Here is a 24304-nt window from a genome sequence, read left to right on the forward strand (position 1 = left end):
GGGCGTGGCCCGGAGCCCGGCCCCCACGTGCTCGGTGGCGCTGCCCCGGGGGGGGGGGACCCGGGGGGGGGCGCGCAGCGCATGGAGGCGGCGGCGGCGCCGGGTCCGGGTCCGGGTCCGGGTCCGGGTCCGGGTCCGGGTCCGGGTCCGGGTCCCGGCAGGGCTCGGCCGGGCCCCCCCCAGCCCCAGCCCCAGCGCCGGGAGCTCTTCAGGGGGCAGCGGAAGGAATCCGAGGTAAGGACCGGGGGGGGGGGGGGCACGATTCGGGCTTGGGGGTGCGGATCGAGGCTTTCTGGGTGCCGGCTCGAGGTCTCTGGGGGTCCGGAGGGGTCTGCGGGGCTCGGTCCCGAAGGGCCCCCCCCCCCGCAGCCCCCCGGTACTGGGAGGGGGTCCGCGGGCACCACGAAGCCCCCCCAGGGGACCCCCGGGAGCAGGGCGCGGGGGGGGGGACCCGGTCCCTGGGTGCCCACCCGGGGTCGGTGCCCGAGGGGGGGCTCCGGGCTTCGCCTTTCCGCCCCCCCCCCCCGCTCCCGGAGCCGCCCGGCTCCCCGAATCCCCTCGCCCCCACCGGGCTCCGCGGCTCCTCTGCCAGGCTGCAAAAATTGGGCAGAAACCGGGGCAGAAATTGGGCAGAAATCGGGGATCTGCGCTGCGCATCCCGGGGGGGGGACATCGGTGTTAACGGGGACAATTAACGGGGACAACGCGCCCCGGTCCCAGCCTGGCTGCCAGGAGGGTGCCGGAACGCGGGAGGGGAGCTGATGGTAAGGGCATTTATTTCACGTTTTTTATCGATTTTTTTTTTTATTATTATTATTTATTTTATTTCACGCTTATTGCCCAGCCGTGTGTCCAGCCACTGCGCCTTCTCCGCACTCCTCCGCCAGGTTTCACGCTCCAGTTCCTCGGGAGCCGCTGCGGGGCTGGGGTCTGCAGCCCCCCCTGCACCGGGCACCCCAAAACCTGGCGTGGGGATGGGGAGGGCGCGGGGTCTGCGTCCCCCATGGGTGCCCTGGCTCCAAACCAGCCCCCGTTTTAAGGCAGGAGGGATGGGGAGCACGTGTGGGGCTCTGAAGGCAAAAAGCTCCCGGGGGGGTCCTGCCTGGGTCCTGCCCGGGCTTTGCCGTGGCTCTGCTGGGGCCAGGGAGCGCTATTTTTACACGCACCTCCCCAAATCTGCCCCGTGCCAAACGGCCCGGCCAAGCCCTGGGGACCCGAGCCGAGATCCTCAACACACGAGTCCCCGCTGCGGCGGCTGCGGGAGCTCCGGCACAAACCCTGCCAGCACCGCGCTCCCCGAGCGGCCTCGCAGCCCCGTCCCGATGGCTCCCGACCGGCCCCCCCCGGACGTGGGAGCCCCCTGCGCCCACCACTCACCCCCGCTGCTCTCCGCAGGGCTCCTTGGACTGCCCCAACCTGGAGTTTGGATACGGGGACGCCGACGGCCACGGCGCGGAGCTGTCAGGTGGGGCCAGCGGGGCGTTTCGGGGCTGTGTTGCTCTAACGGGTGTCCTCGTGGGGTGGGAGGTGGTTTTGGGGTAGCACCATCCTGGTGTTAAAAGAGCACGAGGTTTTTATTAGCAGTTTATGGCCCCGTCCCACGTCTTCCCCCGGGGCAGTGACTCGGGCTGCTTCCACCCCAAAACTGCCGGGGTCCCCCACGGTGCTGCTGTAGGAATTACCTAGGGCTGTGGGAATTATATGGGAACGGGCACAACGCCGCGTCCCTCCGGGTCCAGCCCCGTGTGCAGGTGCCACAACCCCAGAGCCGCTCAGCGTGAGATCAGTGCAGGTTCTGCCTGGCTGCACGGATGCTTCTGCAGTCCCTCCCTTTGCAAATTGACTGAACCGAGACAGAAATTTACCCCAAAAACCCCTACGGTGCTGCAGATGCAGCGGGGCAGGGGCGTGGGAACGGCCCAGGGGCGAGGAAGAGGAGGGGGAAAAGCCCCGGGGAACAGAAACCGGAGCTGCAGCTGCAGCGAGGCTTGACGAGACCAGAGCATCATGCGGCTGTGTGGGGGGCTCCGTAGGGCTGCGGGTCCTGTTCTGATTTTGTCGGATTTTATGGCAAGTTGGGTACCCGCACTGCCCGCCCTGCTGCCCCACGGGCACAAAGCCTCCACCCCCGGCTGCAAATTAGGGCTGCAAATGATGAATTTGGTAGCGCTGGGTGGGTACCAGGTGCCCGGTGGAGCTACAGAAGGGCCCAGGGACAAGCTGAGATCTCTGCCCCATTTCCTCGGGCACGTGGGGACATCTCAGAGCCCCACGAGGAATTCGGTGGTGATGAGGAGGGGGAAGCCCCCGGCTCACTGCCGACCCCTTTGATCCATCAGAGCTGTACAGCTACACCGAGGAGCCCGAGTTCGGCACCAACAGGAGATGCTTCGAGGAGGATTTTCACACCCAAGGTACTGGCTCCGGGCTCAGCGCCCCGTGGCTTGGGGCTGCCCCGCCGCAGCCGGCACCCGCCTGGTGGTCGTGGTCGTGTCCCCTTCGCAGTGCGGGGACGGCGGTGGCTGGAGCTGGACAGGGCGCAGCAGAAGGCCTACGTCATGCACCTGCTGGATGGGCTGGAGGTGGTCAACAGGGACAAGAGGCTCAAGGTAGCACGGGCCATCCTGTACCTGGCGCAGGGTAAGAACCTCTGCCTGGCTCCGGCGGGAGGTTTGGGAGAAATGTCATCTCTGGGTGGCAATCCTGTGCCAGCTCGGTGCAGCAAAGCTCCTTCCCAGGATGGCCCCGGGGCCTCCAAAGCAGCTTCCTCCTAACCACTGCCTCCCTTGGGGCCTCTCCAGGCGTGTTTGGAGACTGCGATAATGAAGGCGATGTCCTGCACTGGTCTCGGCACAACAGCTTCCTCCTCTACCAGCTGGGAACCTTCACCGCCTTCCTGGAGCTGCTCAACATGGAGATCGAGTGAGAGGACCTGCGCTGCCCTCGCCCTCCCCACCCTCCTCTTCTCCCCATCCTCCTCCTCCTCTTCCCCCCTCTTCATCCTCCTCCTCCTCACTGCGGACCAGCAAGGTGCCGTAGTCGTGGCACAGCCCCGAGTGCTGCGTCTCCACCTCCAGGGCCATGGGCTGGGATTGGGGCTGGGATTGGGGCTGGGATTGGGGCCGGGGGTGAGGAGCAGCCAGTGCCTGGTGGCTGGTGCTGAGCCATTCCCTCCCCTGCCCTGCAGCAACAGCCAGGCCTGCAGCAGCGCCCTGCGGAAGCCGGCCATCTCGCTGGCCGACAGCACCGAGCTCAGGTACCTCCCTCTGCCCCCTGCCAGCCGTGGAGCCGGCATCAGGGACAAGCGCTGGGGACCCGGCGTCACCTCCCCGCCGTGCTGTCCCGGCAGGGTGCTGCTCAGCGTCATGTACCTGATGGTGGAGAACATCCGCGTGGAGCAGGAGTCAGATCCCCCGGAGTGGAAAACCTGCCGGGAGACCTTCAGGATGGAGCTGGGTGAGCCTCGGGGTTCATCGTGCGCCAGCGAGGTCCCTTTGCTGCCCCAGCTCCGTGGGGAGACCTCGGGGACGGGGCTCTAAACCCGCTCCTGGTCCCTCTCCCTGCCAGGGTTCCCCGTGCGCACCGAAGAGCCATTTGCTCTTCTGCTCTTCACGATGGTGACCAAGTTCTGCAGTGGCCATGCTCCCCACTTCCCCATGAAGAAGGTCCTGCTCCTGCTCTGGAAGGTGCTCCTGGTGCGTGAAAACCTTCTTTTCCCGGAACCTGATAATTCTGGGAACGGCGCCGTGCGGCCCGGACACTCCCCACTGTGCAGTCCAGCCACGGCGGGGTTATTTAGGGTGGCACAAGAGGCTGACCGAGGTGAACGGTTCCCTCTGGGATGAGGTTTCTCCATCCTCAGCTCTCCGGTTCGATGGCCTCAAGCCGCTGCTCCCCGGGCAGCCCCGAAGAGCCGCGCGGCGCAGGAGGGACCTCCCCTGCCTGCTCCGTCACCTCTCTTGTTGGTCCCTAGTTCACGCTGGGAGGATTTGAAGCCCTGCAGGCGATGAAGGTGAGGAAGAGGGAGGAGCTGGGCCTGCCGCCCCTGCCGGAGGACAGCATCCAGGTGATGCGCAGCATGCGCGCCGCCTCGCCTCCCACCTACTGCATCGAGCTCGTGGAGCAGCAGCAGCAGAAGCGCGGGCACCGGAGCCGGCGGGTAAGGGCGAGCGCGTCCTCCCGGGACATGGACCAGGGTTTTCTCATGGGGAGGGGTTTTCTCCTGCTCAGGGAGCCAGCCTGTGCTCGGGAGCACGTTTTCCTTCCCCCTCCAAGCGCTCATGCATTTCTCAGCTTATGAAAGCTGCTGCAGATCAGCCCTGTGATGTGCTTGATCCGGAGGAAGCGAGAGGACGTCCTGACCCTATGGCAAAAGGCTGATAAGTGCTGAGCACCAAGCTGCTCGCAGCAGGCTCATCTTTCTTTAGCTCAGTTCTTGGCATTGCGGGGTTACGGTCAGAGGATGAAAACACTTCTTGTGCTAAGGGGGAGATATCGGGCGGTAGCTCCAACAATTAAGGTGGAAAATGGGGCCACACTTCCCAGAGCAGCAAGGTTAGAGGCACAGAGGGAGCTTGTTCCTTGTCCAGACTCTGGTGGCAACAGATAGAAGGGAAATCCTCACCCAGGGAACATCTGGGATTTCAGCCCTTCCAGGATGGAGATGTGTGATGCCGGTGGCTGGGAGGGAAATGAAATCTGTGGTGTGACTTCAATTTCTGCATCCCATTTTGCTGCAGCCCCTGATGAAGCAGGACAGTTTGGATATCTACAACGAGAGAGACCCCTTCAAGAACGATGAAGCAGGAATTGATGAAGAAGAGAGCGATGATGTGGACAGCGGGATTGAGGGGGAGCTGGACCTGATGGAGCGGGATGCGATTATCCCCGTGGTGCCAGCCCAGCGCGCACCTATTGAAAGGGTGTCGTTCCCCAAAGGCCTCCCCTGGGCCCCCAAAGTCAGGTAAATCCAGCTGGTTTCATTGCCATCCTCCCCAGTCCTACCAGCTGCCTGTCCTGGAGCTCATTACAGGCTGAATATCTGCCTGTGGCAAGTTTGTTGGCTCCTGGCAAGCCGAGCTGAGGTGACTCCACTTCTTTTTCGGTCTCAGTTGGCCCTTGCTGGGCTGGGTTTAGCTTGACTTTACAAGCCAAGTTTGGCCAAGGCCGGCCAAGGAGTGGAAATCCCATTTTGGAAACCCCAGGGGCACTGGGAATGAATTTCTATGGGAACAGGGCCCATGGGCTGGGAGCAGGGCGAGTTGTCCCAGCCGGCACCGATGGGTCTTGGTAGGGCAGGGTCCTTGATTAATCATCTGGTTAATGAAAGGGGCTCCTGCTCACTGAGTGGGACCCCTGTGTTGCCAAATGAATCCTTCTTGAGTGGCCTCGTAGGGTGAGAAATGGGAGAAATACAGCTGATAAAACATGGTGCCTTCCCTTCCTAGGGCCAATCCTGCTACCTGTGGTATGGAGGAGGGTTAGGAAAAAAGGGTGACCCTCTGCCCTCTCCTTCAAATCCGTGCGAGCTTCTTGCTGCTGATCTGAAGCCTGGATTTAATCCAGTATCTTTAAAACGCAGGAGCAAATACATCTTTCCGCTGTGGGGGCAGTGAGGGGTTAAGCGCCTCTATCCGCAGCGCTCCTGGGGGGACGCAGCGAGAAGCCGTTTCCCACGTGGGTCCCTGCACACGTGGTGCCATCGTGCTCCGCGTCAACGCGCTCGGCTTCGGAATCAAATGACCCTTGTTTTTCTTGGCTGGTGCCTGGGAATCCGGCCGTTTTTCTCCCTGCCTCGGCTCCCATCTCCGCTGGCAGCGCTGAGACCCGAGCCGTTCTCATGCAAGATGCCCAAGGCGGACGAGATGTCAGCGGCCTCTCCCGTAGCAGCACACGCTCTGCGAGGCTGTGGAGATCACGTTTGTTCGCCCCAAAGGAGCAGGTGCTACTTGCAGTTGCATGTGCTCAGGGCAGAGAAGTGCAAGGAGTTCCTGGTCATAGGAAACCGCTCGCCGTTTACTTGCACTCTCCCGTGGAGCTGCTCGGCAAATGCAGATGGTTTTGGCTCACGTTGTGAGCAACGGTGGCTGTAGCCAGCAGCTATTAAGACCTTGAGAAATCGATCCTAGAAAGCTAAGAGGTTCTTGCCAGCCCCATTCGGGAGCTCTTTCTAGGCAGCGGAGGCTGCGTTCTGATAAATGTCTCTTTTCCTCCCTTCTCGTTTTCGTTTCTCTGCTGCTCCATCAGACAGAAAGACATCGAGCATTTCCTGGAGGCCAGCAGGAACAAATTCATCGGCTTCACTCTGGGACAGTGAGTGTCACGTGCGCAGGGCCAACAGAGCTGTCCCCTAGCTCCCATCGGTGCAATTTAACTGCAATTTAACCCACAGAGCTCGGCTGTTCTCCGCTCAGCCACCCTAAATCGTCCCTGGGACGACGCGGAGCAGCGCTGGGTTTTGCTGGGGCTGCAGCACTGCGCTCAGCATTATTAGAACGCGTCCTTGGGGATGCTGGCCTCTGGGGACCTCCTTCTATTAAAAATCAGACCTAGCCCAGAATAAGTGACCCCTGTCCCGAGCAAGAGCCCACGTTGAGGGGAGGAGTCTGGGTGATCCGATATCCCCAGCAAATTACCCGCTCCGAACAAACCAAGCTGCGAGCGCAGTCATCCTGGCCCGGGCCCAGCAGGGTGTACAGGATGTGTTGGTTTGTAGGTGTGGTGCTGAGCACGGTCAGGACAGAGATCTGCTTTCACCCAAATCCTTTTGCCAACGTTACCCCTCTCTCATGCAGACTTTGCCGGGGAGGAGGTGGGAGGTGGGCAGCCCACACCAACACCTCTCCCAGCTCCCCACCCATCCAGGCTGCGTTCGGTGGGCTATGGCCTCCCTCCTTTCACCTCGTGTGAGATGGAAGTCACCGGGATCACCTCCCCAGCCTTGTACTTACCTTCTGTCCTCCCCTCCAGAGACACCGAGACCCTGATAGGGCTGCCACGGCCGATTCACGAAAGCGTGAAGACGCTGAAGCAGGTAAGGCATCGCGCCGTGCGCAGCGTTCGGGTGAAGCAGCCCAGAAAGCCCTGGGGAGCTGCCAGCTGGTCCAGCCTCACCCCATGCTATCTGTGCATCTGCAGATGCTCGGAGGAGGGATCACACCCATGGGGATCTCATAGAGGTGGGGAAATCTTTGGCCAAGATCACCAGGGCCCTAGAGGGACTGCAGGGCATCAAGTTTCGCGTGCATTAACTTCGTGCCACAGCACTCGCAAGGAGCTTCAAGTTACTCACGTGTGCTCTCAGCGCACCGTAAATGATTCATGCACGTTCAGTCCTCTGCTCCTCTTCAGCTGATGTGCAACGACACGCTGAGCCTGAGCTCTCCATTTGCTTGGGGAGAGATCCTAGGAGGAGTAGGTGGAAGCAATCACAAGCACGATGGGTGAGGGGCTTCGGGGACAGAGGGATGTCCTCTGCAAAGAGAAGTTCTCCACGTGTGTGCTGTGACCTGTGCGCTTACCTCGGATACGAATGAACGCCACAGGTGTTGTCACTGCTCAGTGTTCCCTCCCGCAGCTGTGGAATTACTCTGCCTCTGTGTATTTTGCCAGCACAAGTACATTTCCATCTCAGACGTCCAGATCAAGAACGAGGAGGAGCTGGAGAAGTGCCCCATGTCTCTGGTAAGGAGATGTGCTCCCCGTCACTAAACGGACACATGGAGATATTCACAGAAATCCACACATTTTCCCTGATCCTTAAACACACCTTGGATGCTCCTTGCTCTAAAACACCGTATTGTGACCAAATCAATAAGTCCTCAAGTTAGGTTTTAGGGAGGTGACTGACACACCTCAATTGTGCAGACCAGAAATACTTTTTCCCCCTTGTTTCTAATATTTCTCTGTGCTACAGGGGGAAGAGGAAGTCCAAGAAACTCCTTGTGAGATCTTGTATCGAGCCATGCTCTACAACCTCCCCCAGTATATGGTAAGCCCGTGTTTTTTAAAAGTAAAAACGAATTTGTGAGCGGGGAATGGTGCCAAACGGCGAGCCGACGAGCCGTTGTGCGTGGGTGCAGGCATCGTCTGACCCCAAAAAACAAGCTCTGGATGTCGGGGGTCCCTTGAGCAGGAACCAAACTGCCCCATCGTGTCGCTTTGGGTGGCTCTGCGAACAAACCAACCTGGGGAGTGCTCTTAACAGCTAATGGGGAGTCTGTAAGGTGTGATGTTCCCATGGGGACACCCCTTGCAGCTTTCCCGTGGCCCCAAGAGATTCTCACACAGTACAATGTGCGTCCCAAAATTCAGCTACCTTGTGATGTTAGTGGGCGCGTGCCCTGCATCCATGGGAAGAGACAAACAGATTTAAATGCATTAAGCTCCAGGCGACTCTTGCATTAATTTATCCGTACTGCTAGCGGTCAGGTCCATCAAGTAATGCCAAGCCAGAGGTGCAGCTGGCTTGTCTGCCCAGGGTGTAAAGGTTGAGGCTTGGCATAGTCAGTCCATCTCCATGAGTGGAGCTTGGGCTGCTGAAATCCCGTTGAGTTGGCTTGAAGTTGTCCAGCTCCGGCAAGTGAAGGCGAAGGAAGGACTTCCCCCTTCCCAAGACCATCCCTCCACACCTGCCCTCTTCTGCAGATAGCTCTGCTGAAGATCCTCCTTGCTGCAGCACCTACCTCCAAAGCCAAGACCGACTCCATCAACATCCTGGCAGACGTGCTGCCGGAAGAGATGCCGTAAGTCCCCAGGGAGGTGGCCACCAGCTGTCCCCGCTGTGATGTGAAGTCTTGGACCAAGTGGGAGAGTTGGGGTTTGCCAAGAGGTTCAGGGGGCTCCAGATTTGGGGATGGCTCTTTGGATAGATATAAGCTACTGGGATGTGGTTTAGTGATTGGGCGCAGTAGGTCAGGTTGATGGTTGGACTCGATGATCTTGAAGGTCTTTTCCAACCTACGTGACTCCGAGATTCTTCTGTTGCTGCTGGGGAAGAGGGGTGAAAGCCACAGAAATGAACACTGGCTTGGGGGGAGTGTAAGGGTTCGAGCGCAGTCAGCTGCCCTTTGTGCTGTCCTAGCTAATTGACACAAATCATGAAATCACACTAATTGAGGCAAGTCGTAACTATCCGTGAGCATGTGGTAGGCATCCTCCACGCTGCTCCCCGGGGTTGCTGGCTGAGGGCAATCAGCTCTTCTTTTCTTGACACGCTCTGGTGTCAACGGGCAGAAGGGGATAGAAACAAGACCTGGAAGGTCCCTGCGGAGCCGCTCCAGATGGATCCGAGTGCGCCAGTCCCTTCGTGTACCCGCTGCGCCCTTACCTTCTTTCCCTCCAACCCAGCATCACCGTCCTGCAGAGCATGAAGCTGGGCATCGATGTGAACAGGCACAAGGAGATTATCGTGAAGAGCATCTCGGCTTTGCTGCTGCTGCTCCTCAAGCACCTCAAGCTGAACCACATCTACCAGGTGAGCGCTGAGAAGGGGTCGGCCACTGCCAAGCCGCTTGTGCAGCCGGTGTGTCCCACGGTGCTCTTGTGGAGGACCTCTCCAGGAATCGTGTCCATGGGGAGCTGCAGGTGGCTCTTCTGGAGAGATGAACCCTAGCCCCAGGACACGTTTTTTGTAGCGTTACTCGTGCAGGGATAACCTGCCTGCCGTATGTCTTTGGCTGTGTTTTGACGGAATCACTTCCACCCACGTGGAACGAGTTCCCAGAGTGCTGGGAAAACTCACGCTGTGGCTGATCGGGTTAAAATTCCGGAGATCTCACAAGAAAGAGCCTTCCCTGGCAGAAGGGGATGGGAATAGGGATTAGGCAAGACCCTCCAGTGCCGAGAGGTGGTGCTGGGTGGGACCTCGTGAGGCCAGCCAACCTGGTCCTCTGCCCCTCGGCAGGGTCAAGCTCTGGGGGCTCCGGTTTCAGCAGAGCTGAAGGTCAGGGTCCCAGATGCAATTTGAATTTTGTTAAATAGGTGGCGGTTTTCTGTTTGTTTGTTATTTAAGAGGTTTCCACGTGGTGCAAAGCCATCAAATCCACCCGTTTTATGAAGCCCACTGATATATGCACATATATATATGAGGTTAAATAGAAATCCATGTATTGGATTGGGCAAAATGGAAAAAAAAATCAAATTTTCCAATCCTGCCTTTGCTGTGGGTTCCCGTATCCCCCCCCCCCTTTTTTTTTTTTTTTTTTTTTTTGAGGTGTGGGAGCAAGCTGCTCCTTCCTCCTGGGTTTTGGATGATGGATGGTGAGAGGCATGGATAGGCTGGGCAGGGCAGGATGCGATGGGGTCGGACGGCGTGGGCTGCGTGAACGTGAGATTGCTGCTGGTTGTATCCCTCCTTTAGAGGGCGGTGGAGATGTGTTGTGTTATGCAGACCCGGGCCTTTTAACGTTTAGAGGGGGAGAGAAATTAAAAGCGTACAAGAAGGTAAGGGTACTTTTTCAGTTGAAATTTAAAAAGGGGCTGGGTTAGCATGTGCTGCAGTAGGAATTTCTCAATTTCCTCTCCTAGTAGCTCTATCTCCTCCTTCCCCATATACTATTTTGTTGCAGATTTGATCTTGAAAAATGACCTGCACACACTAGGTGCAGCTGTCCCTAAACGGAGGCTATCCCTAAAACACAGAGGCTGGATGTCCACTGTATGGCAAATGCAATTTCCCCGCCGGTGGGAGTTGTTGTATATGGTGCAAGCCTTTTACAGCAGACTTCTGCACGGGGAAGATGGTCTGCTGGGTGTCTAGAGCAAACCATCGAGGCTGTGGTGCTTCCAACTGGAAATGGGTTTCCATTCCCAGCGTACGCTCCTGTTGCTCCCGCTAACGCTGACCCATCTCACTTCTCTTCCTCAGTTTGAGTACGTGTCCCAGCATTTGGTGTTTGCCAACTGCATCCCACTGATCCTGAAGTTCTTCAACCAAAACATCATGTCTTATATCACTGCCAAAAACAGGTACAGCCACTGCTGGGGAAGAGAGAGGTGGTGGAGCAGGGAGGAATGTGCATGAAGACCCCAAACACATGAACACGCGGTGGGGCTGAGTGACCGCTGGCCCCAGAGTGGCTTGGGGCAGCGGGTTCTGCACTGCACGGAGGGGTGCAGTGCAGGGGGTTCCAGACTCTCCCTCACTGCTGAGGTATGCCCAGACCCATCTCGCTCTCACTGGGCTGGTTTTCATCTCTGCGTGGCCTCCTGGAAAGCATTTTTTTTTTTTGCCCCTGGGCATCTGTGGACCACAGCTTCACAAAGGCGAGGTGGGGCAGAGCCTTCTGTGTCTTCTCTGCTTTTTATAGCCAAAATTCAGCTTTCCCAACTCCCTCAGGTCTCACGTAGTTGTCGCTGCCTTTCCCTTTTGAGCCTGGCGATGTCAGGATGGGAGGTGGCAGCAGCGATGCTAGTACCTGGGTGGCGCGCGGCGCTGAGCCGTGGGCTCCCGCTGGGACGTCAGGGTTGCATCTGCTCCGTGCCCTGTGTCGGGCTGTGGCACCTGGGAGCCCGCGAGGAGCGTCCGTCCCCGTAGACAGTCCACAAGAGGTTTAGCCTGACTTAGGGCATCTCTAGACCTTGTGTCTCTACCCTGAATTCCCGCTGGCTTGGTGGCGGCTGAGCTGTGGCTCAGCTGCTGGACTTAAAAGCAGCAAGCGGCAAAGAAGGGGATGGAAGGACTGAAGCTGCGAGACTGATAGTGCAGGCTTCAGTTTAGATCCCTGCACGTCTTGGGACATAGATAGCATCAGTGAGTGTATATGTACATATTATATATTGTATATTATATACATCATATATGTAGTATATATACTATGCATATTATATTATGTATTGTTTAATATATAATATACATAGCCAAACAAATATATATAATATATAAATTAATATAAATTATCAAATTATATAAAACTTATCTAATATAATTTATAACTATCTAATTTATAATTTATATAAAATATGTATAAAATTTTTGTTTGGCTACTTTTACAAAGTCAATAAACCCAGAAGGCCAGGAAAGACCTGATGCCCTTACCGTGCATTTTCTTGCTGGTAATATTCTGCCAGATGTCTGCATTTTAACCCAAGATCTGCTTTTCGTATGTGCTTGGTTTTGTGTTGTGTTTTTTTGTGTGTGTGTGTCCATACGAATAACTAATCTGCCATGTCTTAATGGATCCAAATCCTCCGAGCCCTCACTAACACGCTTGGGACACACTCGGGAGCCACGAGGGCTTGGTGTGCTCCGTTAAGCTGAGGCATGGGGCAGTGGTGGTGCTGGGAGCCCGGGAGGATGCTGACGGTGCTGGGCAGATGCTGTCACCAGAGGTGGCTCTGCCCTGGCAACTCAAACCCCAGGCATGAGGCAGGAAGACGTTGCAGGTTGCTGGACGCGGTCTCATAGATCATCCTAAAAAGTTGCTCGCATGCTGACCTGTTCTGTGACGAGTCCCTCCTTTCCCATCTTCCGCAGCATCTCCGTCCTGGATTATCCGCACTGTACGGTCCACGACTTGCCTGAGCTCACTGCAGAAAGCCTGGTAAGCAGCACATAGGCTCCTTGTAACAGTATGCTTCTACGTGGGAAGGTGAGGAAGGATTTTGGTTTTATTACTTCTGCCCTCTCTATACCCATTCAGTCCCAAATTAGACTTTTCCCCTCCCCTCCAGACTAGAAAATTCCTCCCATCCCTATTCTGACTTATTACCAGCTACGGGGAGGTGGGGCAGGAGGCACGGGCAAGCTTTGTGCACCCCATACAATCTGTTGGGCTTAGAGTTTTCCCTTTTACTTGTCCAAGCTAGAGAGCCTGCTTCTAAAAAGGCTTCAGCCAGAGGCTGTTGCCTCCCAGGCTTTAATTGCTCAGCGCTCACGCTCTGTGAGATGCCAGTAGATGAAGGAATAAACCAAATTCCCTGCGGAGAGGAGCCTGAGCATTACAGAGGCCAGCCAGCACGATGGGTACGGATGAGAGGTTAACGCTGGAGGGTCCCTAACTGCCACAACTGCAGCACGACGTGGGCTGCACGCGGGCTGCGATGCTCTTCCCGCACAGGGCGCAGAGCGGGCACAAGCCTTGTGGCTAACAGGGAGGGGATCATTGGGAAGGGAGACCCTAAATGCAGCAGGAAGCATTTAGAAGGAGCCTGATCACCGGCAGGGGTGATCGCGTGGTGCCTGGCTGCTAAAATCTTAAGCCCCTGTTGTTTTCCTTAGCTTTGAAGAGGTTACAGCCACTGAAATAACAAGAAAGGTTTTCCGTGGTGAAAGGTTTTTCATGAGCCAAAGTTGCTCACGAATCCTTCCAAGGCTGTGAGCAGCTGGGGCAGCAAACATGAATTTATCAGCTCTGTGTCCACCACAGTTCCAACGCTCCCGTGATGCAAATCCCTGTTGTGAGCTGATTTTGCCAGATTTATGCCAAACTTACACAAAACCCCTCTGCGGAGCACGTACGGGAAGGCACGGGACGGTCACATGTGGCCAGCTGGGTCCTGTGCCGCCGCTGTGCCACCGTTCCAGCTCGGGATGTTCCGCAGCTCTGCGGTTTGGTGCTTTCCACCAACACTGCCCTGGGTGCCTGCTGGAGGCGGCAGCTCCTGCCCCTTGTGCAGGGCCGGGGGTCTTGGCCAGCCCCGCTGGGCTCCCACGGGCCGCATCCTGGCCCGACGGGGACACCTAGCGACGTGTCACTGAGCACTCCGATGGCTCGTGCTGGTCCTTAGGTTCACGCTAGGTTTTGTGGCTCTAAGAGAGAACCTAACTTTTCTAGGGAAAATATTCGCAGGTACGTTTTCCCAGCAGGGTCCGCTCCCCAGTCTGGGAGCTGCTCTCACCCCTAGGCAGGTTATTTGTTATATATCCTATATATATATTATTTCTGCCGTGCTCAGTGCTGTCCAAACATAACATACTGCCCCGTCCATCAGCCGCTGCTTCCCTCCAGCAGACAGGGGTGTTATCCTCGCCGGAGATTAATTTAATTAGACGTGCAGAAGCCAACTGGAGTGCTACTGCGTGTGCATGCCTCTGGGAGGACGCTCGTGAATGTAGGATCTCAGAGCCCCTCAAGGAAAATGTGATGTCTGGCAGGAAGAAACCTAACCCTGCCTTTTTTCTCCTTGAAACCCTCTCCTTGGAAAGTGGCAATTCGAGGCTGCTGCTAGGGAGGGCTCCTGCAGAGCTACTTGGAGAGGTTCAGGCAGAAGACAATTAAGTTCCAGTTTTCTTTTTCTCTCTCTTTTTTTTTTTTCTCCTTGTTTTTATTGGTTGGCTCCATGTCTAGAAATGATGCAGGGTGTATTCCTATTAATTAGACACTGCATTTTGATAGGCATAAAACACAGCCTGGTTCTTCAGAGATGTGTTTGTGCACGTGTTTGTGTTTCTTTTCTTCAGCCAACATTTTATGCATTTTTGTCTTTTTTTTTTTAACCCCGATATGCTGATTTTAACATCACAGCCGTAACACATTTCTTAGCAGATATAACAGAAGCTTGTGCTTTCAGTGGGCTGAATACAGAAGGGCGTGCTTGGTTTGCTTCCACGGAAAACTAGGACACGTTCGGCAGCGCCGTTCCCAGAGGAGGGACCCTCTGGCTGTTGGTAGCTGCTGCTCTTCCCACGCTGTAAATCAGAAGCGGATGAATCCTGGCAGGGTAGCAGGGGCCTCTTCCATCCTCTCGTGGCTCAGGCTCCTCAGTCCCATCCTGGTCCCCGTCTCCCCTTTGGTGGCATCTCGGTGACATCCTGCCTCTGCGCTCTGCTGCGTAGGAGCCTCCAGCACAGACGTAGCCTCTGCTGGCAGAAGAGTGCATTTTCTCGGAGTGGCTTTTACCAAATCCCGGCATTACAGTGCTCCCAACTGGCAGATTTGTTTCTTGTCGGCCTCTACAAGTTACACGTACGCTAGCGCTTTTACCAGCTTCCTGAAACAAGGGGTTTGGTGCTCGCTTTTAAGAACAAAGGTATTACGCGGGCAGGATTTTCTTGGTAAATCTAGCTTCAGAGCTGGATTAGGCGCTGACAGAAGCGTCTCATCCAAATTCTCCTCCCAGGGGTGCCCAGAACGTGAACAGGATTTTTTTTTCTGTGGTTAAGGCTGCAGCTTGCTGTAAGTGGCTTATAAATTAAGCAGCACTCGTTTCTGCTCTCAGCCCCAAGTAGGTTATTTGTGGGACACTTGTGCCGTGCTCCGTGCTGTTCAAACAAGACAGGTTACTGTGCTGGTGGAATTACAGCTCAAACGTGCCATGAGCACTGTTTACACAAGCCAGAGCCGGGGGTGCTGATGTACAGCTAATATTTAAAATTATACAGCTACTATTTCAAAAAACGTAGGAGCTGCACTTAAGCTGGCGAGGCTCTCTGTTACAGAAACGTCCCGTCTTCCCAACAGGAATGTTTGTCATCCTTCATCATTTTGTCTTTTCTTTTTATTTGTCCATAATATTTCCTCTAAGCATGTGGCAATTTAGGAATTAATTTATATAATTAACAAGAAGCTGTTCTCCGAGCAGTGGTGATGACTAGGCTGTAATTTGCTCTGTAAAACAAGGAACACAAATCTACCGAAATATATATTCCCCTTGACAGAGCAACGTGATTTATCTTGGGCCCTCTTCTAGACCCAAATACAAACTAAAAATGCCGATTTTTGTCCGAGGCTTTCAGAACATTTTTCCTGGGGAAAAGCTGCGGGCTGTCAGTGGTGTGATGATAGCCCAGGCGAGGAGGCAGCTCCGCTGCTCGTCCAAAATAAGATTTGTGCCACTGAAGAGCATCAGGGAGGGCATTCTGCACAGGGCAGAGCTGCTGAGCGCTGCCCTTAGGGTTACCCTCTTCCCTCTCCTCTTGCAGGAGGCCGGAGACAACAACCAGTTCTGCTGGAGAAACTTATTCTCCTGCATCAACCTGCTGAGGATCCTCAACAAGCTGACCAAGTGGAAACACTCGAGGACGATGGTAAGGCGGAGAAATACTTTTCCTCCTGCAAATAGTACTTATTTTTACAATCCTCGAGCCCTCTGCAGCAGTTTTGGGATACAGTGACCACCCCTATTCTGTCTGCTCGGGGTTTGTGTGACATGGTAGCACCCAGTGCTGCACAGGCAGTATTTGCTTTGCTTTCCTGAGCTCATGGCTTTGACTTGCGTTGCTCTCTTGGCAGATGCTGGTAGTCTTCAAGTCGGCCCCGATACTGAAGCGAGCGCTGAAGGTGAAGCAGGCCATGATGCAGCTGTACGTCCTCAAACTGCTGAAAATCCAGACCAAGTACCTGGGGCGCCAGTGGAGGAAGAGCAACATGAAAACCATGTCCGCCATCTACCAGAAGGTGCGGCACCGCATGAACGACGACTGGGCTTACGGCAACGGTGAGCAGAGCCGGGGACGCATCCTGCACGCGGCGGCACAGTCGTTGTGTTGGGGTTCGGGCGTGTTTTGTCCTAGGACCTGCTGGGATCCTGTAAACTTGGTTGGGTCAGCACTGGGGATTTTTTTCGGAGGCCTTAAGGCACCATCAGGAGGAACCCAGTTGCATGAGGGAGGTTGGGAATAATGAGATCAGGCTGGGACACAGTCACACGAGGTCTTCAAGACAAATTTCCACCAAACCCAGCCCTCCAATTCTGCACTCCCAAACCGATGGCTTTTGCCATCAGGGCACTGACTTGCTCCGCACCAAACGTGTGCTTGGGGCAGCCACAGATCTGGGATCTGGGCGGCAGCCCTGCAGTGCACGCCGGAGAAACAGCGGCGGATGCTGAGGATCCTTAAGCTGAAGACGTGCCGGTCTGTTTCAACAGCTCTTACGTGGCCTAAAGCTGTATTTTTAGAAGGCTTAATAACATGGTCCTGAACTGTTGCTTTGCATACATCTTCTTTTTTTTTAAAGAGGGTTAAACAGAAAAATTGGGTAGCATCCCTGTTTGAAAAGGAGACAGGGCGAGACGTAAAGGCCTAACATCTTCTCTTCCTTACAGGGGAGAGAGGCATTATAATTAGGGTGTTAATTTCTACTGTAAAAGATATAATTTATTTTTCGAAGACGGGTATGCTTTTGAGAGTTGTGATACCGCTGTGCCACTGATTCAGAAGAACCAAAATTAGACTCGCTATTTTTAATTTCCCTGTAAGGTTAGTGGAGTTCCCCAGATGCCCAAGGGCCGGAGGGCTGGGGAAGGCTGGGGACTCCCTTTCCTTTACAGGGATTTCTCTCGCCTCGCTGCCTTGCTCAGCGCACTCGTCTTCCCTGCAGGGCTGAATGCAGCAGCAGGACTTCTTTATGCCCACGATCGCATAATTCACTACTCAGCAGGCGCTGCTTCTTGACCTGGGCGCTTTGCCGTGCCAGCACTTGGCTTGCAAAGACGAGATCCGGAAGGGTTTTTCCCCAAGGATTTATTTTTAGCTTGGTGTATCTGGACTGAGATGCAGCTTGGACTTCTCCCTCCCTTCAGCACTGCTGAGACCTTGCCAGTGAATTTGCTGACCCTTTGTGGAGCGAATGGCTGGTTCATATAGATTCAAAGCTCATAGAGACCAAGTTTTGAAATAGTAATTTTTTGGAAATGGTACATATTTACATAATATTAGATGTTTAAAATATTGTGGTTATTACAGTCAGTTGTTAGCTTCCCAACCTTGCCCAAAATTTAGAAGCCTTTGTTTTCAGTAGCTTATAGTAAATTTGTGAGGTTTTAGCTATAAGCTTTAAATCTTGATCCCTGCCTCAGACATCTGCGGAGATCTTCAGTAAAAGTGGTGGGGCCTTTCCAAAAAAGGCAGGAGCTTTGTAATGGTACAGAGTCCTTAAACCATGCTGAAGGCCAGAAATAATTGCATTTCTTCATGAAGTTTTCTGACTGCTGAATTTACAAGTGATTTTAATATATTTTATTTAAATACCTTAAATTAAATGCGTGCATAACAGCAACTGATTATGAATAATAATTACCATAGAATTAGGAATAACTGACTGGCTAATATAATACTCTTTTTAGTTCAGGCACATGACTGCTGTAAATTCTTGATCCTTTCTTTTGGTCAAACCGTACCGGAGTCATTTTCTCCACAATGCCGTGGTCTTGATTCTTCTTGAACCTAGATATCGATGCCAGACCGTGGGACTTCCAGGCTGAAGAATGCACCCTGAGAGCCAACATTGAAGCCTTCAACAGCCGGAGATACGACAAGCCCCAGGATTCGGAGTTTGCGCCGGTGGACAACTGCCTGCAGAGCGTGCTGGGCCAGCGGCTGGAGCTCCCCGAGGACTTCCACTGCTCCTACGAGCTGTGGCTGGAGCGGGAGGTGTTCTCCCAGCCCATCCGCTGGGAAGAGCTGCTGCACTACCAGTGAGAGCCGCCCCGTCACCTGCCGCCGTCCCACCCCGGTGAGGACCCGGGGGCTGGAAAGGAAGGTGATTTTGGACCTGGGGGTTCCTAAGTAAGGCTGGAAAAAAGGTGACCATCTTTCTAAAGAGGCCAGGCCTCTTTGTATCGACCCAAACATCCTTGGTACGCAACTGCCATCTATTTGGAGGTCTTCCCTTGGGGGTGACCTCTTGGAGACTGTGTGGTAGCAACGGACCTGCACAGAGGCCAAGGACCAGGTTTCAGCATCACGCTGGTGGCAGTGTCAGCAGCGTCCTCATCTGTTTTTCACTCCAAATTTACACCAGTGCACGAGAGATCAGAGTCTGGGCTGTCCCTTTGCTTGGTTCACGCATGCAAGTTTGTCCTAAGAGAATCTCAGCAGTGGAAGGTCTCCATCTCCCCCAAACGCCCCATGCTGCGCTCGATTTGTTTTCATTTATCCAGTTACGGATGTCCAAGAACGTGCTCCAGACACCCTACTGCTGTGAGCAGGGTGCCCTGGTTCCCTGATGAAGTGGAAAATAGGTGGCACTTGGTGGCGATCTTGAGCAGAGGTGACAGGTTGACTTGGCAAACGATGACATTACTGCTTGTCCCCAGGCCAGCGCTGCTGCTGGGATTGTGCAGCCTGAGTTGGAGGCTTTCTTCCACAACTGACGATTTTGCATTCTTCACGAGGGATAGTAATTACCTTTTCCACTGCTCTACTTTGCTTCACCACTTCATTCACTTGCATTAGAGTAAGATGCACAGTGAGCTGTGCGTTGCTTAGAGCTGCCGAGGACATTGATTGCCATCTTTCTCTCCATCTGAAATGAGCCCAGAATTATTGGCACAGAGGTTACTGACCCAAACTACAAGACGTCTGAAAGTGCCACGTAAAGGATTATTTCCTCATCCATCAAGATGCTCCATTAAGACGTCCATGCAGGAAAACAAAGTGCAGCAGGCTGATTGGTTTTGAAGGATAATTACTGCAACATTAGGTTTCCAGGTTGCTTTCTTCACTGCTCTTTAGCCCTTCTAGCCCTAGAGGAGAAAGTAAATGCCACATCTTCCTGAAAATAACCTGATTTTTGCACAGGTTTTTGGCTCTTTCCTTTAAGTGGGAAGGAAGAGTGCTTTGGGTAACACTTTGCTGCCATCACATGACGAAAACAGCAGATGCTGCAGTCCAGAGCTCTCAAAATGAATAGCAAACTGAGCTGAGAGCTTTCTATAACAAGGAAAAACCCTCGTGGGCAGGGGATAACCCACTGGGTGAGCTTCTGCTCAGCACTGTGCCTACCTTCTCCTCGGCCAGCAGCCCTAGTGCTGGGCTTCCCCGTGCTTCCTTCAGGATCCTGATGGGGTCTGAGAATTCTTACCTTTTTCTACAAAACGTTGTCGGTCCAGCACAGGGAATCCTGGGGTTAACCTTTCCTCCCTTATGAAACCAGATCTGGTGTCAAAGAAAAATGTGTCAATAAACATGGGCAAAATTTGGCTCCTCTCTAGCTGTATCGACGTAGCAAGCGCACAAGTGATAAAATCACAGGTATTTGTTATGGCAGGATTCGTGCTTATTGCTGTAGAATTAAACTGGGAATGTTTCCTTAATGTGGTTTGCAAAAGACATTTTTCAATGAAATAGCATTAGTAAACCTGCTCAAAAAGGCTTTTGTTCAAAATAAACCAGAGCAACTTTTGAAGTTCATTCATTTACTGGAATTTTTTTCTTTGTGCACCTTAATTTAAATGCTGCTTTTGGTGGTTAATTTTGTTTGTTTGTTTTAGGGGTAGAAATGTAGTATAAATGCTACTATTTCCAGCCAGGTGCTAGGGGACAGAGTCCAGGACTAACTGGACAGTTTAGGATTTTCTCTGTGATGATTCATCTGGTTTTCCTACCAAATGTGCAGTTTTTCCCCCATTTCGCCCACAGGCCAGGGTCCTGAGAGCTGAGCTGTACCCTGCATGGTATTACATGGTCTGGCACAAGGGACACTTGTCTGTTCTTTTTTTCCTGCCTTCTCATGGTGACCCCACACTGAAATAGTCCCCGTATTTGTTTCCAGCTGCACCACTTATTTTATGATTCCTCTGCTATTCTCTGCTTTAGAGTGATTTAGAAAACTGTCTTATTTCCTAACAGCTAAGTGTGAACGTAAAGGAAGCATTACCGAAGTATCCAATCCTTTTAGTCTTAATAAACTAAGGGCACGGAGGTGTTTCTTCAAGGGGACGAGTGAGCTGATTAATTATTAAAGAATCAGAAACTTAGAAAAGCCCTTCATATTTGGCTCACCCCCCCCCCCCCCGGTGTCTCCTCCACCCAATGTTTGTGTGGGTATTAGTTATTCTCTTTGATATCGTGTTCATTTTTCTGCATTTTGTATTTAAATTCTGCTTCATATGAGGTTTCCATAGCTTATCAGTGCCTTCCATCTTTACTGAGGTACGGAATAGGAATACAAATTCTTACCTGGATCTCTGTGGTAGAAGGAGGTATGAGCTGTTATGTTTGAATACTATTAATTTCCACCACCACAAGTTAAGCTTCCTGGAGATACACCTCTATATAAAAACTGAACCTCTGTGTAAAAAAATAACTAGGGAAAGGTAGACTTTTAACTTAAATGCTGTATCTCATTACGGATTTATCACAGACTGTACGTCTATCGAGACAGGCCATGCTTTGTGAGGGTTTCTTTGGGAAAGAGGGGCAATGTGGGTGTCAGCTCAGGCTGATAAACGCTGCTGGTCTCCCTACAGACCGCACAGCACGCTGCAAAGCAGCCGTGCAGCTGAAATGCCATTTTGTCAGGAACAGAGGAACCTATATTTTAATAAGTTTATTCTAGTTACAAACAGATGCAAGTCAAGGTAATAATGCCAAGGCTTTCCCTAGACACATTCGAGCAGTGTATTCACTGAGACTCCTCTAGAAAACTCCCTTACCATCTCTGACAGCCTGAGCTGCTGCTCCTCCAGCGGTACCAGAAAAGTCTCCATCCTGCTACGAATTCTCAAACCGCAAGCTGGTAGCAGCTTAAAACGTCCTTGCTTCACAGTGAGCATTTTCTTCTCCCTAAAAACCTAAGAGTCAGAAGGCAGCAATTATGGGATAATCATTCTGATACATAGGAAAGAAAAGTTCTAGAATATAGTTTTCTAATGGTTTCTGTACAGCTGAAGGAGCCGTATCTTATCTTACCCCAAACATGACTGCTGATTCCAGGAACAGTTGCATATGCTCAGTTTCTGTTGAAACTGCGTCTGCAGAGCTTTTTTTCAGCCTACAGGTGGTTGCAGAAAGCTTTGCTGCTGCTAAGTCAGTATCTTCAGTACCTTAAGATTCTTCTGTTCCTAATTTTAGCCTCATTTTCTAGGGATAAAAGGCACCGGCAATTGCACTCCTGGTCTCTCAGTGCTCTATAAGCAACTTTTGAGCTGGTTAACCGATTCCTTGCAAATTTGAGTAAAGGATAAAAGGCCTCCAAGATGTTGTGTTCTCATAAGGGTTGTGAAAGGGAGCATCTGAGTGGAGGGGTAGAACCTATTAATGCCCCAGCCAAGGCAAAGCGGGGCAGCTCAGCTGTTTCTCATTCGGTTCAGCAGGGACCAGCTGCCCAGTCCTAAAAGAAGAGCTGGGGTCAGTGCTGGGAAAGGACAGGGGAGAGGGGCTGAAGGGAAGGGATGCACGCCGGTGTGACACTGGGTTTCAGTAATTCCATGACATAGGACAGCTTGTTTAAAAAAAAAAAAGAGAAAGATATTATCAACTTGTTGGCATACAGAACATAAGGCAGTATGTTCTTCCCACTAAGTCTCAGTAGTCATTTGATTCTCTAGTTGGATGCGGTCCCCTGTGTAAATTTTCCACTCTCTCTGTGAAAAGGACCATAACCTAATAGCCCTCCGTCTTCTTATCTGAATATTTCTGTAAAAATAATGATAGTGAGATGTCCTGACCTAACAGCTGCACTCTTTATTTATCAATTTGTAACTACAGCGGTGTCTTTATGAGGCCAGGTTTATTATACTCCTAGTTTGCAGGAACCTCCCTTAATTATTTATCAAAACCCTTGCATTTGTAAAGAGCAGCTTGCTTTGTAGCCAGCTCCAAGTATCTTTACAAAAAACAAGTTGACTGCGCAGGCTAATTTTTGTACGCTTGATCTAATTTCTGACACACTTGTCATTGCTGGTACTTCATTTTACCCTTAATAGTAAAATGTGTTATCTTGACAGTTGCTTTTGCTAAAAGGAGACAATGGGTATAATTACGATCACTTCTTTTATGCCATGTGGTTTGTTGATTAGAAAATTACATAAAATCATTTTTCCGTGAACATAGCAAAAATATTTTTTCGTTATTTTTTCATTATTCGTTCATCATTTCTTTATTTATCCCAAGCTTTATTCAAAAGTGTTTTACTTAGAAAGTCTACAGACAGTATTTCTGAGCCATGTTTCTGACCCTTTTCCTATTTTCTCTTGTTCTTTTGCTTCTTTCTCTGTCCTTTTTGGCTCCTTCTGATCAGGTACCAGGATTCCCCTGAGATTTTCCCCAGCAGTGAAAGTTCTTCTTGCAGGGCTATTTCCATCTCAGAAAGCTGACCAATTCCATTGCCTGTGGCCTGTTAAAAGGCAGGAATGGGAGAGAAATAAGCAGCATGGCGAAGAATGTGGGAGCTGCATTAGTACACAGCCACTGAAAAAAACAGCCACGGATGCACCCAGACCAACCAAAGCCCAAGGCCTTGTTCCTTTTCAAATGGCAAGGAACCTCTTTAGTCCACAATTCGTCTTCTACATTGCCCTGACAAGCTTGGTCTATGATACAGGGTAACAGGATCCCCCATTTTCCTTTGCAGCTGAAGACAAAGAAGTTCAGCTGCTCCATCATTTCGTCTGAATAGAAGGGAGGTAACGTGCTCATTAGCCTCAGTGAAGTCTGATACTCCCCACTGATCAGAAAGCAATTCCCTTCCAATAGCACTTTCTCCTGTGCAACAAAACCTGCATCCCACTCACGGCAGCAGAAAGCAGTTATGAAAGGGAAAAGGCTAGTATTTTCTAGAGCAAATAAAATATCCATGAGAAGTAAAAGAATCGGAGATGTATGTTTCTAGGCTGCGTGTCTTATCACGTATACTTGGAAGCATGTAACATGTCCAGATTACAACAGAGAAGTAAATCCACTCGCTTCAGAGAGAGGTACCGCATCATATTTGTGGTAATGACAGTCAGCTGATCACAAACGCTTTATTACTAACATTACTTCAGAAAGACAAGCTTCTGTTTTCCATTAACTCAGTCCCTTCCTCCTCAAGGCAAGTAAGTCTGATGGTTTATATTCCGTGTTTCAAAAGTGCCTTTCAGATTGTCCTCCTCAGCAGCACCTTGCTCTCTCCGGGCTTCAAGGCAGCCGTGGTGTCGGGTGATGACCCAGTTGTTATTTCCAAAGTTTCCTGGTCTCACTTCTCCACTCGGCCTGCACTCCTGGCTCAACTTTCCCTTCTGATAAAAGAGATAATCATTAGACCAGTGTTTTGCTGAGCTGTGCCTTTGCTCTTTGACTTCCTCTAGTCATCACCAGGTACGTTTTGCTGCAGCCTATCAGTCGCACTCATTCCTGTCACTTTGCCCTCTTTTGATATCTAGTCCACATGCAGGTAAATATTTTCCTGCAAAAATTTCCTCCCTACCACATTATTCCTTTCTTTCACTGATACGTTTACTTCTCTTAATGTATCGGACCGACCCCTGCTCTCCTTATTGTTCTCATCTCTTCTTTTGCTTTCACTTTTGGGAGATCCGTCATTCTTTATTAATCCATGCTTTAACCTAGTAGGTCACAGGTCTGGCTCACTCTCCGTATCTCCTCCTATTTTCAGCATACCTGACTGAGATATTCTCCCTGCAAACACTTCCTCCACTA

At 52.3% G+C, this 24304-nt stretch overlaps 1 protein-coding gene and 1 long non-coding RNA gene across 8 annotated transcripts in view; one reads left to right on the forward strand and one right to left on the reverse strand.

Moving 5' to 3' along the window:
- Positions 1–67: 67 nt before the first annotated feature.
- STRIP2 (striatin interacting protein 2) lies at positions 68–20074 on the forward strand. The gene is made up of 21 exons (XM_083840675.1): positions 68–234; positions 1396–1465; positions 2340–2414; positions 2506–2640; positions 2802–2922; positions 3188–3256; positions 3350–3456; positions 3568–3695; positions 3974–4159; positions 4740–4963; positions 6247–6312; positions 6970–7033; positions 7612–7683; positions 7916–7990; positions 8647–8744; positions 9349–9475; positions 10868–10968; positions 12476–12542; positions 15863–15967; positions 16173–16377; positions 18111–20074. The coding sequence occupies exons 1-21, from the start codon at positions 82–84 to the stop codon at positions 18359–18361; spliced, it is 2499 nt and encodes an 832-aa protein (XP_083696801.1). The 5' UTR covers positions 68–81; the 3' UTR covers positions 18362–20074.
- Positions 15424–24304, reverse strand: part of LOC310901461 — a 28804-nt gene continuing 19923 nt past the window's right edge. For 6 of the 7 annotated variants that reach the window (XR_014585820.1, XR_014585821.1, XR_014585822.1 and 3 more), the window contains 3 exons: positions 21575–23883; positions 21319–21456; positions 15424–19819 (listed from right to left, as the gene is read on the reverse strand). This is a non-coding gene — a long non-coding RNA (uncharacterized lncRNA). The remainder of the gene's footprint in view (positions 19820–21318; positions 21457–21574; positions 23884–24304) is intronic. The other variant, XR_014585824.1, reaches the window with a different exon arrangement.

This window comes from Anser anser (genome assembly GCF_964211835.1).
Source record: "Anser anser genome assembly, chromosome: 1".
Classification (NCBI taxonomy): Eukaryota; Metazoa; Chordata; class Aves; order Anseriformes; family Anatidae; genus Anser; species Anser anser.